The 18,230-nt window shown below is 43.0% G+C and overlaps 2 protein-coding genes across 2 annotated transcripts; both read right to left on the bottom strand.

Moving 5' to 3' along the window:
• Positions 1–132: 132 nt before the first annotated feature.
• On the bottom strand, positions 133–7,981 carry mat2aa (methionine adenosyltransferase 2Aa). The gene is made up of 9 exons (XM_068573559.1): positions 7,656–7,981; positions 6,080–6,157; positions 5,335–5,457; positions 4,506–4,618; positions 4,224–4,367; positions 3,736–3,954; positions 3,348–3,530; positions 2,920–3,053; positions 133–2,818 (listed from the first exon to the last, which is right to left on the bottom strand). Exons 1-9 carry the CDS (start codon positions 7,747–7,749, stop codon positions 2,716–2,718), a joined length of 1,191 nt encoding a protein of 396 aa, XP_068429660.1. The 5' UTR covers positions 7,750–7,981; the 3' UTR covers positions 133–2,715.
• A 1,521-nt stretch (positions 7,982–9,502) lies between these two features.
• LOC137783534 (inositol polyphosphate 5-phosphatase K) lies at positions 9,503–17,478 on the bottom strand. Its single transcript, XM_068573558.1, has 13 exons — positions 17,024–17,478; positions 15,152–15,799; positions 14,430–14,537; positions 14,146–14,254; positions 13,920–14,036; positions 13,177–13,352; positions 12,719–12,830; positions 12,416–12,525; positions 12,114–12,324; positions 11,866–12,003; positions 11,693–11,758; positions 11,504–11,608; positions 9,503–10,723 (listed from the first exon to the last, which is right to left on the bottom strand). Exons 2-13 carry the CDS (start codon positions 15,793–15,795, stop codon positions 10,253–10,255), a joined length of 2,367 nt encoding a protein of 788 aa, XP_068429659.1. The 5' UTR covers positions 15,796–15,799; positions 17,024–17,478; the 3' UTR covers positions 9,503–10,252.
• Positions 17,479–18,230: the final 752 nt, after the last annotated feature.

The raw sequence follows: 18,230 nt of genomic DNA, 5'->3' as shown, positions 1-18,230 counted from the left end.
AGATGTGGTCATCTTTCGATACTTTAACTTGTTTCCATCTATTTATAAAGTCTGGTTGAATTCAACGTATAAAAGAAATCACTTTAATAATCTGCTCTAAGGTACAAAATAAATAGCCAAACACGAAGCCAATGACCACAGAGAAGACTGCAGTTTATTTTTAAAGGGTTTGAGAGAGAAACACCAGAAACCAGACTCCTCAGTATGAATTATTGAAGAGGGAGAATTAGCAATGTCCAGGTAGACACATGGAGGGGGGGGGGGGGGAATTCAACAGGTAAGGAGTTAGATATATTTGGGGCAGAGGACAAGGGCATTGCAGAAAATGACAAAAGGCACTTTTTTCACATTTAGCAGCCACACTAACAGACTTACTTCTAATCTTCTAACAAAAAACCCCAAAAAGAAATCCTGCAAAACCACCCACAGGAGACCATGTAAACAGGCTGGTTTCTCTGTACAACACCAACCAATCATTGGTCTGTTCTGTGGAGGAGCTGGAGGATGCAAACATATTGTAAAAAAGATCTTTGGGAGGTTGAGTAATCTCACCAGACGACCACTCACACAGAGACTACTTAAAAAGGCTCTCAGCAGCACTAACGGATCCTATCTGAGCTTTCTCTGCAGCACAGCTCAAGGTGAGTGCACAGCAGCCAAAATTAAAGATGAGATATCGGTTTTATCAGAGTAGAAAGAAGAAAATCTTAATCTCTGTATTATATGCAGGTATATAGTGCCAGCTAGCTACACAATGGAGACATGTTTAGACTCACCAACTGCACACACAGCACAGATAAAGCTGGCTTAGTGTTAACTCAACTATATTGTGAGGATACAGGTCAAGGAGAAGGGCAACCGGGGAAGCATTGGAGGCATATAATGTGTATTCAAAACATCATATCTGACCCGAGTTCCTGACACATAACTTTTCTCTCTTCATCAGAATCTCCTCACTTAGCTCTCAACAAAAAAAAGCGTTTACAGCAGGGAAAGATCTTGACAAATCAGGATGCTTCAAGTGGACTAATCAGGCAATATGAGACTTGTACCGTCCTTTGGGTATAATTTAAAGGATGTTTTTAAAAACGACTTTACTCAAAAAGTAAATTAATAAATACAAATAAAAGCTCAACATTCATTTCGGAACTCCTATACAGTAAACATCAAAATAGAGGCCTTCCCACTTTTGGTAACTAAGAGCAAATGATGTCGTGCAATTTCAGGTGAAGATTCAAAATCCACAAACATACTCGATTATGTTTGTGAATCATTTCTCATGGTCCCACGTTCTCCTCTCTGCTGAGAAGACGAGAGCAGTAATACGATGTCTTACATTCACTACGCTGACTGTGTACTGGCTTGGTAGTTTTTTGGCTCTACTCTTCCTGTTCTTCCATGCCGATCCACCTTTCACATTGCAGGTGAGACTGAAGGTGTCATGACAGCCTCTTTATGAATCCCACTGCTCTTCTTGACAAAACCTGCTCAGCATTTAAGCACTAGGATTGGCCAGGCGTCCACGCTCGGCGGGGGTACAGGTTCCCTGATTTGTTTGGGTCCTATGCCCTGATTAGTTATCCTGACCCCTACTACTCGGGGTCAATGCCCAACCTTAACTAATCCTCTCTGCCTAAACCAGCTTCCCACAGCAGCTCTTGCCACTAAGAGCCGTGGGACAAAACGTGCGACTGAGAAGAAAAGCAGCTTTTGGATACAAAACCTTGTGGCACACGTCACTCAGTTGTCCATCCTTGTTGGTCAAACTGTTAAGTCTCTAACAGTCAAACACCATTCTCCAAATGAAAGTATGACTTAGCTATGGAATGAAGGCCGCCCCTACCCAGAGCTGACGGAGCCGGGTTTCTCTGTAGCTACACCCGGAGTCAGTCTCAGGTAGGGGGAAGTGAGTACCGCGCCGTGTCTCTATCTTGGTCAGTGGAACAATGACACCTTTAACATTACATGGAACATTCACATGACATTTAAACTAACAAAATAAGTTACAAAAATTTAGTGATTTCATGGCGCAGTCCAACATAAGCACAAGGTCATTAGCAGCTTCTGACTTCTCTGTAAAACGTCAGAAAAAAATGGCCTGAAGGGACAGCACAAATGAGGAAGATGAGCAGGTTTTGTATTAATTGAGAATGCGAGACTGCCAGTCACCCAACAAAGTTAGGCAAAACGGGAAATAACATGTTGCCATTAAAGAAAAAGCAACATAGGATTCCAACCACTGATCAGTTAAACAACTAAACTTCAGTGAGATTCTGAATTTAAAAAGAGGAATACCAGAAATGTCTCACAAAATACCGTCAATACTGGTTAATACCCATGTGCTTATTTTGTAAATTCTATATAAATATGGTTGAAATATATACTGCAGCGATCAAGTCAATCCACTCAAAACTCGAAGTGTCACAAAGCTGAAGAAAAGCGGGCAGCACTGCTCAAATCTGTACGCACAATTCATCCAACTTACGTGTTCACTTCATATATGCAACTGAAATACTTTTGTTTTCTTATCAAGAGGTCTACAGAACCAATAGGTAAAGGAGGAAGGGCATTTTTTTTATGAAGTAAAAGTAGAGGCTGTGGTTATGTGGCTGTGTGTGTGAGCAAGAAGAGGAGGGAGGAGGAGAAAGAAGGGAAGGAGACAGACAGGTGTATCTATAGTGCACCTAAGGCCCGCTCAAAGATAGGAGGCGGGGATCAGAATTTCAGCATCTTGGGGACCTCCCATGAAAAGAGGTCACGGCCAAAGTGACCATAAGCTGCTGTGGGCTGGTAGATTGGCTTCTTCAGGTCAAGATCCCTGAGACAAAAATGAAATATAATTTATAGAAACCCGAAGCATACATTATCCTAACTGCATGTTTGTTAGCTCAAAGCTATGACTTTGACACCACAGGATACCTCACGATGACTCCCGGACGAAGGTCAAAGTTTTTCTTCACGATTTCCAGCAGCTCCTTCTCGCTCCTCTGGGAGGTCCCAAAGTGGAAGATGGAGATGGAGAGTGGATGGGCAATTCCAATAGCATAAGATACCTGAAGCAGATTATGTACACAATCCAAACCACAGTAAGTCATTGTTATTGTGTTACTTAATGTTATTTAATGTTGTGTTTATGGCTGAATATCCTAAATGCATTTTTTATACTCCTATTCATATCTGCCTTAAAATTCAGTATCAATTGGGCTTTAGAGGCACCCTGACAAATATACACATGGATGGTGGGGTCTTCAAATAAAGAGCTACTAACAGGAAGTGCTTAATACAAATCTTCAGTACAGTCAAAGATCAAAGACTTGGGGCAACATTGCGATTTATTTTACACTCACCTGGACCAACACACGCCTGCAGAGCCCAGCCTTCACCAGAGATTTGGCCACCCAGCGGGCAGCATAGGCTGCAGAGCGATCTACTTTTGTGTAGTCCTTCCCAGAAAAGGCTCCGCCGCCATGGGCACCCCAGCCACCGTAAGTATCAACAATGATCTTACGCCCAGTCAGACCAGCGTCACCCTGCGAGATGAAACACAAGACTTTGAAGTTTATGTACAATTAAGACAAATTGTTTTTGATTGACATGAGTATGTTCATTTTGACAGAAACAGTATTTTTCATCTTGGTCTTGTAAATGAACCATAACATCTGCCTATTTCACGTATCTTGGTGTGACTGTATAGAAGAATTAAAGAGTTACAGTTTTCAAATGTTCTTGTCTCACCTGCGGTCCTCCTATGACAAAGCGTCCACTGGGCTGCATGTGGTATACAGTTTCATCATCAAGGTAGCCACTGGGAACCACCGCTTCAACCACCTGCACCTTCAGACATTTGCGCATCTCATCCAAACATATAGCCTCATTGTGCTGCACTGAGACCACAACGGTGTGGACGCGCAATGGCACCATGACTCCTTGTTCCTGTCTGTACTGAATGGTCACCTGAGGGGGGAAACAAGAGGAATTTAAATATAAACAAAAAAAGTATCAACCGATAATGAAAGTAATTATTGACGCAGCTTATCTACAGTATTAGCAATCTGTCCTTAAAAATGTATATTTGGAAAGAAAACACATTAAAATAAAATACTCCAGAAGGAGTCCAATTACTTGACAGAGCACAAACTTTACCAATAAAGATCATTCTGATTCAGTGTTTTGGAGGTAAAGCAGATGAGTGTGGAAGTGGAGACACCGTTTCTTTGTCTTACCTGAGTTTTGGAATCGGGTCGGAGCCACGGCAGTGTTCCATTTCGGCGCAATTCCGCCATCTTGGCATTGAGCTTGTGAGCCAGGACAATAGTGAGGGGCATACACTCCTCAGTCTCATCAGTGGCATATCCAAACATCAGACCCTGTGACAAGTAAAGTCACAAATCCCATCATAAAGACGTAAAAGTAACACATCATCAAGAACTTCGTTATTGCCACATTTCTTGTTGCCCATCTGTGGAGCTAACAGAGACACACATTTATATGAACACTCAACACACCTGGTCACCAGCTCCCACATCCTCCTCTTTGCGATCCAGGTGAACACCCTGAGCAATGTCGGGGGACTGCTGCTCCAAAGCCACCAGCACATTGCAGGTCTTATAGTCGAAGCCTGTAGAACAAGACAAGGGAACCTCAGTAAACAGTTTTATTTGTCAATCCTCACCAAGACACTCACTTCGACACTTTGTCAATATTGGATAACCCAGACATCTCAACCACCTACAGCAAGGACACCGGAGCACTTTCTCCAACAGACTCATCCAGGTCCGCTGTCACAAGGACCGATACAGGAGAACATTCCTGCCCACTGCTATTAGACTTCAATTGACTCAACATCATCAGTAGCCCTTGCACCGCTTTTGTTGTTTAGTTAGTCACTGTGCATACTTTGCATTTATATCGTTTAATTTCCTCAATGAATATGCTCTGCCGTTTTGTTGTATATATTGAGTATTTTGCATTTCAGATTTTTTTTATTGGCTTTTTTTGTGTCTTCTATGCAACTTGCGCGCTACTGTGACAAACCAATTTCCCCTTGGAGAGGAATAAAGTATACATCTATCTTTAGGATATGAAAAAAATAATAAAAATTACAGTCTTCACATAATCACAGTAAGCTCTTGGTAATTGACTCCGTGACCACTTTTTTCCCTGCATTAAATCTTCCAAAAGGAAGATTTAATGCAGCGCTACGTGTAAAACTTATTATTCCTTGACAAACCTAAATCATTGCACAGAGCGATGCTGAATTTCGTAGCGGGATGCTTTAACTGCATGAATTTAAAAATTAACTACAATAACCGCTTTGAAGTTTTATCACTGTACCTTTGGAGGAGTCATCATAGCCAATGTGTTTGATTGTGTCCCTGACAATCTTCTGGTAGTCCACGTTGGCCCTGGAGGTGATCTCCCCCGCCAGCAGGATCATCCCCGTCTTAGCAACAGTCTCTGAGGACACAATGTTACAGTGTGAGGGATAAGGGTAAGACTAAAACTAATAGATTATTAAGAACACAGAGGTGAAATGGAATTAAGAACATATCAATTATCAAAGTTGCTTGTTATTCATTGTCTTTAAATTGATTAACAGACAAATTGTTGCAGCTCTATCACTAAAATATTAAGCTTTTGTTGCATGAGGTCCAACACAACATGAAACAATTCACCTTGCGGTATACGGGGCAAAGACATCTACTTTTACATTTGAAGGCTTTGAGCTCTCATTAATATGGTGGCATTGCTTATCGCTGGTTAAACAGTCGTGGCAAACAGAAAAAAAGTTGCCCCAACTAAAGTCTTTCAGTATTTAGGTCTGCACATTATAGTCATTTCAAAATGTTCTGCTATGAAATCAAATTGCATTATAAAACCTGCAGGGTTTTTTAGTTCCTGATTCAGGCCCCAAATTCCTAATACAATTTGGTTTAAATGGGATTATACCTCACAGAAACCACAAGATAGATCACAAATTATTTCTCAAAAACAAAAGATACAATATGTTACATGATTGTGTGGACATTTCAACATTGAACACTTTATGGTCATCCTGCTGAGCTTTCTTAAGACTTACCACATGCTACTTTGGCATCAGGGTCTTGTCTGAGATGTGCATCCAACACAGCATCACTGATTTGGTCACAAATCTTATCTGCGGGTTAACACATGATCATTTTTAAAACTCTTGTGAACACCAAAGCAACTATGGCAATGTGTCAGTTTTGCTCAGTTATAAATATGCACATTTTCTTAAAAAAGTTGTTTAATATGCATTTAAATTTGGCAAACAGATTATCCATCATGCTGAGTTTCACACCACTACAAAATATATCTAGAATTAGTTAACTTTGCACTAATATGGTTTTTGTTGGTGCAAGGAGAGGCATTTGTTAATCAAACACGGATATGTTGATTTGTCTTGAATAAATTTGGAGAAAAAAAAATCGTGTTCAACCAGTAAAAGTTGTGCTACTGGAACGGGACAAATGGAAGCGTATAATTAGTGGAAATGTCCTCAAGCACTTTTATTTTATAACTGCGGCCCATTGTACTACGAGCTGCTAAAAAGTTATGCACTAAAAATGTACCTTATAACAGTCGAATTTTGCCCAAGCCCTGCAATAACTCCTAACTTCATGACGGTTATTTGTGTATACACATAATACACAGAGACAGAGAGATAGATCTTTAATGTCAAAGTGCATATTACTCGGCGTATTATTCACTTATAAACATACTTTAAAAAGGCATATGGTTTGGATTGTGATACAATATAGAGCATAATGCAGAGGACATTAAAGCATCTCATTTATTTGTACTCTGTTTTCCGTCTGAAGAAACAACACTTGATGAGTCAGGTGATATTTAAGTGGCGCAACATCGTAGATTAGCGTCAAATTGCCACACGGTCTTGACTTAATAATAAAAAACTAAACAAATTACACGTCGGTTGCGTTTACGGTTTCGTGCAGTTTGCTTTTGGAGACAAAAACCTCGTGTAGCGAGTTAATGGAGGACAATGTAGCGTGGAGCTACATGTGAGTGACAGGCGCCAGCAGACCCGACGGTACCTGGACGACCGGTGTTACGGTTTAACAGGCGATCGTGCTAACTGGGGACATTCAAGATAATATGTAGTAAGCTGTCCTCGTGAATAATGTATCGTTACATTTTAAATACAGTGTCAAACCTTCTCATATACAAATTAAACAATGCGGCTTTCACGAGGAACGCTAAACGTTGTCTTCCTATTCTCAACAGCTGTCGTAACTACGAAAACGACTGAAAGTCGCCAGTTAACAGGGGCGCCCGTTAGACCGTAACACATGTTAGCTTGACCTGTTAGCAGCACTGTTGTTAGCACGCAGCCGCTTTAAGCCGCACTTAACGTCCACAGTTTGAACATGAACGACTCCCTAGCCTGTGAACACTTCGCAGTTCTTCTCGTGACTGTGTCTGGTCGGAGACACGCGTAACTGTGAAACTTTTCCACCAGGTGGTCCACGTTACTCCGACTGACAGCGGGAAGGGGGAGTAGCTGACACACAACAACACGCTGGGCGAACAGTAACTTAACGTGACCTTGTTTCAGAGGCTAACATGCGGCTGCCGGGCTCTTTGTTACGCGCAGGTACACAGCACAGACTCACCTGGGTGTCCCTCTCCGACGGACTCGGACGTGAAGAGGAAGCAGTCTTCATCGATGAGCGAGTTGTTATGGAAACCGTTCGGACGTCCGTTCATTTTAGCCAACAAGCACACAGTTAGCCGACAAGCTAACCGTCCAGATACACGGGGAGAGGCAACCGGACCGGGTTGTACAGCCTTCACCTGGGTCTCCTGCTTACGCGCACTGTATGACGACGTCACGTCACGTCGTGGCTCAGCGATCAAAGTGAAGATGAGGACTAGACAGCTGTGTTTATAAGACGGGACAACTTCTTCAGCCCCTTCAAGTCGTTTCTCTGCAGCCAATGTTGTTGCTGAGCACTCGCCATGTGGTGCAGATGGGCGTCGCTCCTTACTTCAGCACCCTTTGCTCTCTGCACCATACGTTTAACAAATACCACATGTCAATTAAATAGTAATGTTTTATGCTGAATGTGTACTTATGATTATGTACACAGCAACATAAATCCAGTTGAATGACTTGTATGCGTACACATTCTTGGCCAATGAAGCGGATTCTGATGGCAAGCCAGTTTAATTCAAAGCTATAACGCATTTCAACACGCACAATTGAAAGTGCTTTGCGAAGAAAAGCAGAATGACAAAAAAAAAACGCAATAAAATAAATACAATAAATAAAATATATGGTTTAAAAAAAATGAAATAAAGTTACTCTGCAGTAATTAGTTGTTAGCCAAAAGACAGGATGGAAAGGAGAAAGTATCTCGTGTTTGTTATTTGACTTATTTGAACAAAAGGCAGTTGCAAGTTTCGCATTTCCCCTTGTTTGAATAGTGCTGCCTGAAGGGAAGGCACAGTGTCAATACAATTGACAAATGTCAGGACAAGCATTAGGATGGTATTCAAAACTAATAAGCAAATGAAGACATGAAGCATACATATGTAGATAGAACAAATGTTGTTTTTTTTTTACTACTTAGTCCACAAATATAATTGAAAACATCAGATATCATGTTATAAACAGTAGTATTTTGCTGTTTTTTTAAGATTCTTACGGATTTTTAGAGGCTTGAAGGCTTAAGACCTGAGGCAGGATTTTACGTAATTCCAGGATGTTCACAGGCCTGCAAACATGGACTTATTTTAAACATGAGGCATATAGAGTACATTTGCATGTGCATATAGAGTACATTTATTTTAAAAGTATTAAAAGGTAAAAATATCAGCCATTTTGCCTATTTTAATGGTTTTTAGAAGCCTTTCGGGGTGAGAGTACTATTTCACATCAGTATTCATCTCCTTAACTTACAAACCTCATAGGAATCACACATTTCTGCTCATTATGTGGAGAGGAAAAAAGACACTCAGTGGCAGTTGTTTGAGGGGATCTGTAATAATGATTCAGGTTTGCCTCCTTGACTTCCTGCAGCCAGCTACTTGTGAACTATACAGTTGGGATTAAACGCCTTATATTGCTCATCAGGTGGCGTGCATTAATCAGTGGATGATCCCAATATGTGTGTGTGCAATATTTTTGTTGTCTTGTCTTTTGTGTTCATCTTTGTTTTTTATATTGTTTTTTATTGATGTGATTTGCTGGATAACAAATATCAATGCAAACCCTCAACTGTGCTAAAGATCTGCTCTGTCTCGACTAATTGCATGAACAATTCAAAAGATTGACAGTTTGTTGTCTTAAAAATGGTCAGATTATTTCATGGCATTTGTCTGCTGCATGAAGCGTCATCAACAACGCATCAATGGTTTCATTTTGGACAAGCTGTTTTCCCTCTCCTGTCCTGAAGTAAGTATTCTGTCATTTTATGACTTGAATTACACACAATATTGTTTGTTTTACTTGTTTTATTTGCACACTCACACAAATAAATACATGCCACATATCTTCCTTGAAGCAAAAATAAACACATTAGCCTTAACACCCACTCACTGATCTCTATAGAACAGCTGCTAAGAAAAAGAGCATTGTTCTAAGATTTACTGTTCAAGTCACACGGAAACATGTACATTTCAGATTGACTGAGGTGGTGAAATGCTCCATCTCTCTTCTTTGATACATTAGATTCATTTTATGAATACAGACCAAGAACTGTAGAGTTAAACGTTTAAACCATCATCAGATATTTGTTTTAACACATTTTCCTACACACACACACACACACACACACTCTTTCACGTGAACTATGACACCATCAATATGTCTGGTCCAGGGTCCTTATTTTGATATGAGACTGTCTATGTGGATCCATATTGCTGTCAGTAATCACTGGTCACATCCATCACAGGTTTACTGTGACTTTGGTTTCACATTCAATAGGTTTCTTTACGTATGATATAACTTATGAGTCTATAAAAGCACTTGGCGTCGGGAGTCTGGACACATCTTTGACTCCGAGATACACATAGTGTATGCCTTAATGGTAGATTCAGAAACAGAACGGCATGGCTACGATGTGGAATGTTTACAAACTACACAAGGAGTCACTGAATGTGCTGCTTCTACGAGCACAGCCACGTTGTGGGATCAGACACTTAATGCATGGGTATTGCCTTTGCTCCCATCGTACAGCACCTCCGTCTAGCTATTGTTGGTTATGTTCTATGCAGTGTCTGTTTCCCCTGTCCTCCCTATCTGTTTGGCCCCCGTGGGGCTAATCTGAGCTGGTCTGTGTTCCCCTAAGATGGCAGCGATCAGGGCCTCCGGTGCGGTCACCCCGCCGCCCGGAGACACGGGGCTGCGGGGACTGAGAGGGCTGATGGCGGGGGACACCGTGGTGTCGGGGGAGACCAGCCGCTCCTTCTTCGCAGCAGAGCCAGGAGAGCGGCTGCATGTCTGGCATTCTTTGGAGCGAGGACTGAGGCCGAGGCCCTGCAGGGAGGGTAGCGGGTTGGTGGAAAGGGCAGAGACAGCCGGGCTGCGGCTGCGTCGATGCCGATGGTTGTGTTTTCCGGTTTTAGGGCTTGGGCTGCGGGAGTTTGGAACCAGCAGAACCAGAGTGCTGTCGTCTTCTGAGCTGGCGTCAGAGCAGTCGGAGCGATGCGGGGTGGGGCTGTGGACTGGAATGTTGATCTGTTGAGGTGACAGAAATCAAGAGAAGATATGAGCGAGTTTGCGATAAAGGTAACTATATGAGCAAAAGTATTTGAGTACACCTCGTCATATCCTTTACTTTAGCAAAGGGAGAAACTATACAAAGTAGAAAGACAGGTTAAACTAAGCCAATGCATCATATTCCATACACACTCATCATTGCTGATATATTTTCTACAGATTGATTTGGATTAATTTACTCTTTTTTTTAAATTGTACAGTCTTTGAGTGAATGTACTTTCTACCACTGAATTCGGGACATCTTAATGCTTCAGCACACAGTGTAGTTAGCTTCGTGGCAGCTCTTTCCTGTCACACTGGTGTACTCATTTTGGTGTGCCAGAACTTGGCGAATCTGCGTATGGAGCCCTGACTCGGACCCCATAAAAGTATTAGTGGAGTGACCTGACCCGACTTGCTTGAGAATGGGACCAAATAACTTGAGTCGGGTGTCTTAGATAACCCTAGATTTGCTGAAACTTCCGAAAACTGTCACGTGAGATGCCCACAACCATCCCAGGTCAAAGCCTCCTCCAACCAGCTCACGTGAGCTTTAAATATTAGGGGTTACTAACTAGACGTGACCCTCTTGTCCCTGTAGCCAGGTCCAAAAAATCTTTCCCAGAAGAGTGGAGGTTTCTCGCAACAGTCACATATGTCTGTAATGCTTGGGTGTCCACATACATACACATACCATATATTTGTGCATAGCAATTGATGAATAAATTATAAGAAGCAGTGAGATCTGACTTGTATTACCTGTATTGGTGTTGACAGTCCAACAATGCTGTTCATATTATTACTGTAGAAACCCAGGATGTATTCACAGTCCTCTCTCGGCAAATCCTCCTCTAAAAATGTTACCTAATGAAGAAATTCACGGAAAATGAGTGTGAACCCTGAATTCAGCTGCTGCACTAATTAAATGTGTGAATTTGAGTGTCTGACCTGGGTCACATGCTCTCCCTTGGCCCATATGTATGCCTGGTAATCTTTGTAATGTCTGAATCCAACCTGTGCAGATGCAACAAATGGACAGAATTTTCAACACTGACGCTGGCCATCAAATTGTAAAAATGTGTCCTGAGCTTTTGAGCAAAAACAATTAGTGAATGTATTACCTTGTATATTGCTACCCAGTCCCATGAGCTGCGCTGATAAGTCAATGCAACAGTGAATCTGACTGTAGCGTCTGAAATTTTACACCATTCCTTGTTTACCTGCAGCTCCACCAGGGGCATATCCACTTTGAATGGGAACTAGAACAAAGACCAAACAGAAGTTACATAAAACAGAAGAAAGCAAACAAAGAAAGATGTTATCGTAATGGTTTTACACTATTGTGTAATTTAAGTAAATATTGCCTCACTTGCAGTGAGAATAAGGCAGAAACAGGCTTGTGGTCGCTAATGGTGTAGCCCATGTGACTTCGGTACACATGCTGAGTCACTTTAGTCGCCCCACCCAACCACGAAGTCAGACCTCGCTGCAGCGCTGCATTGTGGGTAGGAACTGGGGAGCCGGTACGACGAGGGCGCCAGAGGATGCGATCTGTCCAGGCAGGTTTCCTCTTTTTTGTACTGACAGAAGATGAGTCAAAAATGAATAATGGACAGCAACAGTTTAACAGGCGAAATAAATGATGATGGGGAAGTTTACAACTGAGCCAACCTGGTGTCGTAGGTATGAGTGCCCACATCAAACTTATAGGTGGGTGGGAATTTGAGTGGTCCCTCAATGAAGCCTTCAAGGATGGACTCTGTGTTTTTTGCTATGTTGAGCTGTGGAAATGATGGGAAAGGAAAAAGCAGTTCACACATCAGGATGAATTTCAGTCACCCTGGCAGAAGTGGGTGTTTGTTCACTTTGTGCTACAGCGCCCTCTGCTGGTCTTAGTTGATAATCAAAAGACAAACAGGTGGCGTGTAAAGCCTTCAAGAAAAGTCATGGGGCGAATTATTTAAAAAGCCTTACCTGATCTCGCTCCCACAGAAGTGGCAGTTTATTGCTGTCGATGGCACATTTCACCACATGGATGTCATAGTCTTCAATACGGAAATTTAAATCCCCAAACCAAAAAACGACACTGGGGACAGAAAACAACCCCCCGCAGAAGGACACATTTATATCTATATAAAAAAGAAGGATGCTATTACTCCTAACTTCTAAGAGACAATTGTAAAGGTGCTTTTATATAATCTATTTTACTTCATGTTCCCAAGGAAGCTGTAACATTCTTGGTCAAATAAAATGTGTTACTTGAAATTCAAGACACATAAAAGATCATATACTGGGACTTTTAAGATAACTGAGTATGTAATATGACATTCAGATGCAAACTAAAACTAAAACAGAGTATTATGTGACTGCATTGTGGTCAATCTCCAGCTAAATGAATCAAAGTCATACATAAAAAAAATGATGTCACCCACTCGTGGTCCAGCACACCAGTGGCAGTGCCTCCTTCAAACTGCTGCTGCTGCAGGATGCTTTCAAAGTCCTCCATCCGCTGTTCCAGGTTCCTCATGTGAGCTGGCAGGTGACAGTTGAGAAAGCACACTGGGTGGCCGAACACTGTCATTCTCACGCTGACGCCCCCTTTATTCCCCTTAGGATGAGGAAAAAAGGGTAAAGATAGGGCACATTGGAAAAGGGATCCCTTTGGGGGAGGCTGTGGTTCAGGAGATAGAGCGGGTCATGGCTCATCGTACAGATACCGGTTCCGTTCCCCGGCTCTTCTCTAGTGTGAAGCACTTTAAGCGGTCCAAAATCTAGAAAGGCACTATATAAATGCAACCCCATTAGCGTAAATAATTCCATATTTTCATAAATACGTTGAGCCAGCATCAACCGTATCTGTATTCAGGGACAAAGTCAGGATGCTTTTTTTTTCTGAACCGAGTCACAGAACCAGAAAGCCAGACAGCCTGCTGCTGCACTGACCTCAAAGGGAAGGAGACTGCACCAGCAGCAGCCAGGGGTGATGCTGACATCAACACGCACAGGAAGGTCACACTGACATATGCACCCACGCATGCACGCGCCTGCTGGCAGGAGGGCGCACACACTCCACATTTCTATACCCCATCCCCCTGAATTCCACTGACACAAACCCACTGCACATTTAGTAACACATCTCAGTTAAGTGCAGCGCTCTTCAATGCATCACACGTACCCAATAGCCCCCAAGCCCTGTGCGTGTACTCTCAGTCTGTACCCCTCTGAGGAATGGAAGATGGTAGAATTTAGAGAAAACCAGCAGCAGCACTCCCTGCATTCGCTGGGACGCCACCTACAGGGATGGGACAGATGAAGACTAGATTTTATAATAGCAAAAAAAAAGGATAGGAGTAAAAAAAAATTTTTTAAAAAGATGCGAAGAAATGTAACTCCTTACTGACCAAAACATATCCAAAAGGACTCAGCTTGTCCATGCAAAGCTCACTCCACTGATCTGAGAAAATAGCGTCCTTCAGTCGCTTGTTTATCATGGAGTTGACTTCTTGGAGTCTGTGTGATGCCAGAGAAGTAGAGAAATGTCATCAACAAGTGAAAAAGGAAGCATAAATAAAAAGGACAGTGATGGGTAACAGGCGGAGACGCATCAACATGAACACAGATGACTGAGTGGGCACTCGCGGCTGTCTCCCTGGCACTGCTGAGCCGGGTGTAAATACTTGCTTACCCGATGATAAACATGTCAACACTCCCATCTGAAACATTTGGTCCAAACAGAGAGGTGATGTCATCTGGGGGGACAGCTGATCCCACGTTCCATGTGACAATGTACACCCTGTCAGAGGATAGAAACAGTGAAAATGCTGCAAGCGATTTATTAAGCACGATGTTGAATACTGTCAGTGAAAGAGGACATAATCTGTGCTGTAATCCTCAGAGAAATAACTGTCATCAGCGCTCAGAATATAAACCATTTATTTTAGAGCACTGGCTTTTTTTTAAAGCACATAGGATGTGTGATTCTTTCCATCCATTGCAAATGCGTCTAACGTGAAAATCAATGCACATTAATTTTATATTTGCAGGAAAAACTTACCTTTATTTGTCTTTCAAAAACGTTAAAAATACTTTCATGAATACGATGAGAGGTGGCTGTTTATTTTAATATCATAAATGAACTAATTCACATATTTTCTTGTTTTCTTAGTTTCTAAATCTCATTTCCGCACAAAATAGCTCATCGTGATGCCAGAGTCCTAAAAGCTGGCCTCTCCAGAACACCTCGAGACACGTTTTCTCCTTCATCTCCTCCTCTGAGTGACATCTTTGATTAATGTGACAAGACATGGACACAGCTGGCTGCAGAACAGCTCCTGAACAACATTCACAGTACAGAATCCTTTTAAACCCACATCTTTTATAATAAAAGGTGTTTAATAATGTTCTCACCTGAAGTCATGGTTTTCTCCACCTGGCTTCTCAGACTGCACTTGGTTCTGTGTGGAGCTCCCAGTTGAGGGGCCCCTCTGAGGCTGAGGACTGAGACTGGGTTTTCGGTTTAGGCTGGAGGTCAGGCTGGGATTGGAATGGGGCAGGCCAGGATTAGGGGTCAGGTAAGGCTGGCTGGTGTAAGACTGAGGGCTGCGGGGACTCTGAGGACTGTGGCGGCAGATGGAGGACTCTGTCGGGGAATGTGACAGGACGTTGGCACTCTGAGGTCCTGGGATACAAACTGGGATTAAATCTATTTCCTTGGAGGGGTCCACTGAGATTCTGGTCGATTTTGGAGCCGGTTTAGTTCCGAGGACGGTCGGTCTCGGCCGGCTTATGCTTACCGGTGTTGCTGGGGCGGTCCCAGACTTTGGCAGCATTGACTGCGTTTGGTCCGTCACCTTTACAGGTGCAGCTGCGGCCTGCATGGTGCTCAATCCAGGTTGTTTTTTGAGCTCCTCCGATGGGCTGATGTGAGGTGCTTCCTGGATGGTGAACTGTGGAAGTGAAGCCGGACCGACTCGGATCAACATGCAGGGTCCAGGTTGCACTTTGGGTCCACAAGGGTCAGGGCTGACTTGTTTCTGCTGCATGATATCCATCAACCTGCAACACACAGTGTGTGGATACTTATTACATTTATCCTCCAAGTGTTAGAAAGAAAAGGCAATTTGACAAAGCAATGCTTGCAGAGAGCGTTATTTTCCCTCCATCATGTCTTGGACCCAACAACCAGTCAGTGAGTCCTTGACACACCAGTGCAACAGCAACGAGTGGAAGCTGAGAGAATGCATCACAATATCACGCTGCCTGCCAGGCATCACTGTTGATGTTGGCATGAGTAGGCAAAGGCAGTGATGGAAGAAGTGTTCACATCTCTGTTACAAGTGAAAGTCTTGCATTTGAAGTAAAGCATACAAATAGTTTTGCATCAAAAGATATTTAAAGTACCAAAAGTAAAAGTCCTCATTAAGCTTTTTCAGAACTTGAATATCATTGGATGATAACAATAGATGCATTTATGTGCAAGCTTAATTGCTTCTGTTGCAGTTGTGTAAGGTGACATAATACTGCAGACTGAGCATAGTGGATTCATGGATTAGATTTGACATTAGTAGTTTGAATCTGCTGTTAGAATGATCAGATAGATGTAGCGGAGTAAATGTACCCAATTATTTCCCACCAGTGGGCCGAGGAACTAACTTTGTACCTCCATCCTAGAATATATCCGTGTTGCCTAGCAACATTAATTAGCCTTCTGACCCTTTTTAGGAAGCACAAGACATAATTGTGGGTGATCATGGCATCACAGGGTGAAGCGGGATGCCGTCACACATTTAGTCTCTGTCTCGGGCCACAGTTCACACACAGCTGCAGATAAAGAAGCACAATGTCAACACACAGTGTAGGTCACGAGGAAGATAGAAGGGCCTCTCCCACCATCTTGTTTATGTGCTCTCCCACTCAGAAATTATACACCTCTGTTAATCATTCATGAAATGCAAATGAGGACATCTCAGTATACCATAGCATCTCATGTGACCACAGTTGTAACCCGAGCAGAGCGTTGGCTAATGGCGATAAGCAGGTTGGTAATGAATTCACTTTAAAAGTGAAAAGGCAACTTTCAGAGCAGCACAAGTGGCCCTTTTTTTTTTTTTCCACATTTCATAGTCCATGAGCCTGCAAGTCTGAACAACAGCTCCATTATCTTCAAAGGTGGCGAGCATGGGCTCGCGAAGAACACCACACAGCACAATTAAACATGCAAATGCAACACAAAAACGCAGCTGCGGGGAAAACCATCCTGGTGAAATATATGTGTCTTACCATTCAGGCGTGTTTGCGATTTCTCATTTTTATAATTCCATTTCCAAGGTGAACCGCAAAGGTGATCTCACAGAGGGGAACAGCATCGGTCCGCTTTCGTCTCGCACGCCAATCAACGCGACGGAGATGTGACACAAAGGCTCGCCGCGATGTACGGTCCGCAGACAGTCCGCCCCAGCAGCCTGTGAGGACGGATGCGACCCGACGGGAGCCTGGGCGGACGCCTCCGTCACGGTGCAGCCCGCGCGCCGCGGGGCTGTCAAGACAGGAGGCGGTCACGGGTGATGCGAGCGGTCTCTTTCATGTTGGGGTTTCCGCAGAGACACAACAGCTGATCACACCTCATCCTACTCGTCACTGTCCATAGCGGGACAGCTGTGCACTTTTCCGTCAGCATCCCCCGCCTGCACCCTCCTCCTGCACACCGGCCGTTCAGCGACCCATCACGCTCGCGCGCTCTCTCTCTCTCTCTCTCTCTCTCTCTCTCTCTCTCTCTCTCTCTCTCTCTCTCTCTCTCTCTCTCTCTCTCTCTCTCTCTCTCCACCCGAGGGGGCGGGCAGGGGCAGGAAAAGAGAAACAAAAATCAGCTGCCAAAGTGCATCCGGTCAGAAATAATTGAGCATCAGTCCTCTCGGTGACGCATTAATATGGCATGAGTGCGTCACTGGTGGGGGATTGATCAGCATGCCAATATTAAAGTGTCGGTCCGGCAAAGCTATCTGTGATATGCAATCAATGAAGTAGGCTGCAAATAAACCCTTTGTGTGGAGAGATTATACATTTAATTGTAGTGCCGACGTAACAATGTATTAAAGTAGTAATGTCAATATTAATATATTATCCTCATTTTTTCAACTGTAAGCGTTATTATTATTACTATAATTATTATTGTAGTACCTTTAGCTCTAGTTTAGTTCATACATTATTCAGCACGTGACCTGTACAGCCCTGAGATAGTCTGGCGACCCGCCTTTGCCCAATGTCAGCTGCTTCCGGCCCCTGACAAAACATTTGGACTGGATTTGGCTCCATACTTGTATAGCTGGCTGCTAGTCCTAATTCCTGAATCAAGCTGAAGCCAAACACAAATCTGAACCATTTACAATGTCTTGGCTGAATAGTTTTGGAGAAAAAAAAACAACACACACAAAGAAGTTGCTGAATAAAGTATCAGGCAAATAAATCACTTTAGTATCTATAGTATGAT

This window comes from Clinocottus analis, unplaced genomic scaffold (assembly GCF_023055335.1).
Source record: "Clinocottus analis isolate CAN_PGR_092001 unplaced genomic scaffold, fCliAna1.0.p SCAF_13, whole genome shotgun sequence".
Classification (NCBI taxonomy): Eukaryota; Metazoa; Chordata; class Actinopteri; order Perciformes; family Cottidae; genus Clinocottus; species Clinocottus analis.
Note: the sequence above shows the minus strand (reverse complement) of the source record. Positions and strands in the feature narration are given on the sequence as shown.